The sequence below is a fragment of the Rutidosis leptorrhynchoides genome, chromosome 6 (genome assembly GCF_046630445.1).
Source record: "Rutidosis leptorrhynchoides isolate AG116_Rl617_1_P2 chromosome 6, CSIRO_AGI_Rlap_v1, whole genome shotgun sequence".
Lineage (NCBI taxonomy): Eukaryota > Viridiplantae > Streptophyta > Magnoliopsida > Asterales > Asteraceae > Rutidosis > Rutidosis leptorrhynchoides.
The window spans coordinates 303728202-303731816 of NC_092338.1; the positions used below are offsets into that span (position 1 = coordinate 303728202).

The 3615-nt window shown below is 37.1% G+C and overlaps 1 protein-coding gene across 1 annotated transcript; it reads left to right on the forward strand.

Moving 5' to 3' along the window:
- The first annotated feature begins 1645 nt into the window (after positions 1-1645).
- LOC139854607 (uncharacterized) lies at positions 1646-2257 on the forward strand. Its single transcript, XM_071843904.1, has one exon. It carries the CDS (start codon positions 1646-1648, stop codon positions 2255-2257), a length of 612 nt encoding a protein of 203 aa, XP_071700005.1.
- The last annotated feature ends 1358 nt before the right edge of the window (positions 2258-3615 follow it).

The following is a 3615-nucleotide window of genomic DNA, read 5'->3' on the forward strand; positions in this document are numbered from 1 at the left end:
TTTACTCGAATTAAGATAGTTTATAGTTATAGAAATTGAATCAAAGTTTGAATATGATTATTACCTTGAATAAGAAAGATAACCTACTGTAAATAACAAAGGGTTCTTGATCTTAGATGATTACTTGGAATGGATTAGAAAGCTTGGATGTAAACTAGTAAACTTGAAAGGATTTTCGAGGTGTTCTTGAAGTGTTCTTCCTAAGATGATTATAGCTTGATTCTTGAAGTAATTTTTGATGAAGATGATGATTAGCTACTGGAAAAATTCATTCATAAGTGTGTGTGTGTGTGTGTGTGTGTGTGTGTGTGTGTTGAGAGAGAATTAGAAAGAGAATTGGAAGTGAAATGGAGTGAATGATGAGTGGTAAGTGGTGAGTGGTGAGTGGGGTTAAAAGGAGTTCTAGTTAGTTGATTAGTTCATGGTAGAAGTTAAAATTGATTAGTCATACATGACATAATCAAGAGTGGAATCCCATGCTAGTTACTATTAGTATATGCCCACAGTAAGTACGTCTAGAAGCTGTGTATAATACGGGTATGAATACGACTAGAATTCTTGATAAAAAAAGAATGGGAATGTAACTGTACCCATTTTCGTTAAGTATTAGTGTTTTGATATATGTCTTAAAGTCTTCCAAAAGTATATTAATACATCTAAATACACTACATGTATATACATTTTAACTGAGTCGTTAAGTCATCGTTAGTCGTTACATGTAAGTGTTGTTTTGAAACCTTTAAGTTAACAATCTCATTTAATGTTGTTAATCCATTGTTTATTATATCTAATGAGATGTTAAATTATTATCTTATCATGATATTATGATATATTAATATATCTTAATATGATATATATACAATTAAATGTCGTTACAACGATAATCGTTACATATATGTCTCGTTTCGAAATCCTTAAGTTAGTAGTCTTGTTTTTATGTATATAACTCATTGTTAATATACTTATGGAGATACTCACTTATCATAATCTCATGTTAACTATATGTATATCCATATATATATCGTCATGTCGTTTTTACAAGTTTTAACGTTCGTGAATCGCCGGTCAACTTGGGTGGTTAATTGTCTACATGAAACTCATTTCAAATAATCAAGTCTTAACAAGTTTGATTGCTTAACATGTTGAAAACATTTAATCATGTAAAAATCAATTTCATTTAATATATATAAACATGGAAAAGTTCGGGTCACTACAAACTTTACCTTCAAACACTCAAGTTAACTTTATCAACAATTACAACAATAGCCGACAACACAACCAAAACCAGCAAAACAACAACACAAGAGTGATTCCTATCGAAAGCACCAACCAAAACCATAACTACCCAAACTGAAATGAAAATGTCAACGCCATAACCACTCGAAGCGGTTTAACCACTCAAGGGGTTGAAGATCCCCATCCACAACCCTTTATAACCCATGAACCACTACCAAGCTTTGTTGAAGAGGAAACTGGGGTTAGTAAGGAGAAGGGTAAAGAAAAGGTCAACTCAACTGAAAGTACGGGTAATGATGAATTGGGAAAGAAAAAGGGTGATGAGTCTTCAAAGGCTACGAGACCGGTGCCATATCCTAAAGCTTTAAAGAAGGACAAGTTGGAGTCTCAATACAAAAAGTTTTAAGAAATGATGAAAAATGTCTCGTTTAACTTGCCGATCACCGATGTGCTCAAAGGAATGCCAAATTACGGTCGGTTCATCAAGGAGCTAATATCTCAAAGGGGTAAATATCATGACGAAACTTCTTTCTTTATTGAAGAGGAATGCAACAAGATTCTTGCATCAAGGCCAAGGATTCCTAAGAAGTTAGGAGATTCGGGAAAATTTATTTTCCCTTGTAAGTTCGGTGAATCGAAAGTGTTAAATGCACTAGCCAAATTAGCTGCAAGCATTAACCTAATGCCCCATTCACTTTACGAGAGACTTGGTCTTGGACCTCTTATGCCGACACAAATTAGAATAAGATTGGCCAACCATTCGTTTGATACCGATATTGGCATCGCCGAGGACATCTTGGTTAGCATTGACACCTTGGTGTTCCTGGTCGATTTTGTTATCATGGAGATGAAGGGGGACCTTCAAGTCCCCCTCATCTTAGGTAGACCATTTTTGGCGATCGCCGACACCATCATCTTAGTTCAACGCAACCAACTCAATATTGGAATTGGTGAAGAGCGTGTGACCATCAATATCAGGGAAGCTATGAAGCAACCGAGTAACACCGATGATGATGAGTGATATGCCTTTGACCACATTGACCTTTATGTACATAATGAACTTGAAAAGCTTTTAAAAGTTGATACCTCGGGGTTCGACCAAACTTATAATAATGAAATTGTAGATTTAGAGGCCGATTTTAAGGAATTGATGAATGTTAATGTTGATGAATTTGAAAGTGAAAATGAGACCATTCGGGAAGAGTCATTTGAGTCTATCCCTCATGAAGATAGATTTCGAATCAACTCTTCGTGGGAGGAGCCTCCCACTCTTGAGCTTAAAGAGCTCCCCGAGCATCTTGAATATGCTTATCTTAAGGAAGAATACCAACTTTTGGTGATTATTTCTTCGAAACTCACCCATGACCAAAAGACCCGACTTGTTTCAATACTTAAGTCTCACCATAAGGCCATAGCATGGAAAATCACGGACATCCCGGGGATCAATCCATCATATTGCACGCACAAAATCCTCATGGAGGAGAACTATAAACCGGTTGTCCAATGACAACGAAGACTTAACCCAAACATGAAGGAGGTTGTCAAAAAGGAAGTGATCAAACTATTGGACATGGGTCTTATCTAACCAATATCCGACTCGCCATGGATGAGTCCCATCCAAGTAGTCCCCAAAAAGGGTAGGACCACAGTGATCTTAAACGACCAAAATGAGCTTGTCCTAACCCGAACCATCACGGGATGGCGCGTATGCATAGACTATAGGCGTCTAAATGATGCCACACGAAAAGACCATTTCCCACTCCCTTACATAGATTAAATGATCGAACGTCTAGCCGGGAGAGAGTTCTAATGCTTTCTTGATGGGTTTTCGGGATACTTTCAAATCTCGATAGACCCCGAGGATCAAGAAAAGACGACTTTTACATGCCTATATGGCACGTTTTCTTATCGGAGAATGCCCTTTGGGTTATGCAATGCCCCGGGGACATTCCAAAAATGCATGCTTGCTATATTTTCCGATATGGTTGAGGACACTATGGAGGTGTTCATGGATGATTTTTTGGTTTTCGGGGATTCTTTCGATCATTGTCTTAAAAATCTTGATAAAATGTTAACTCATTGTGAAAATGCAAATTTGGTTCTTAACTGGGAAAAATGTCACTTCATGGTCAACGAGGGGGTAGTTTTGGGACATAAAATCTCTAAGGCAGGAATTGAGGTAGACAAAGCTAAAATTAGCGTGATAAAGGACTTACCTAGACCATCAGATGTGAAAGCAATTCGAAGTTTTCTTGGGCACGAGGGATTTTATTGTCGGTTCATAAAAGATTTTTCAAAAATCGCCCGCCCTATGACCAAATTGTTAGAAAAGGACCAACCTTTATTATTTAATGATGAATGCATCGAGGCATTCAACTT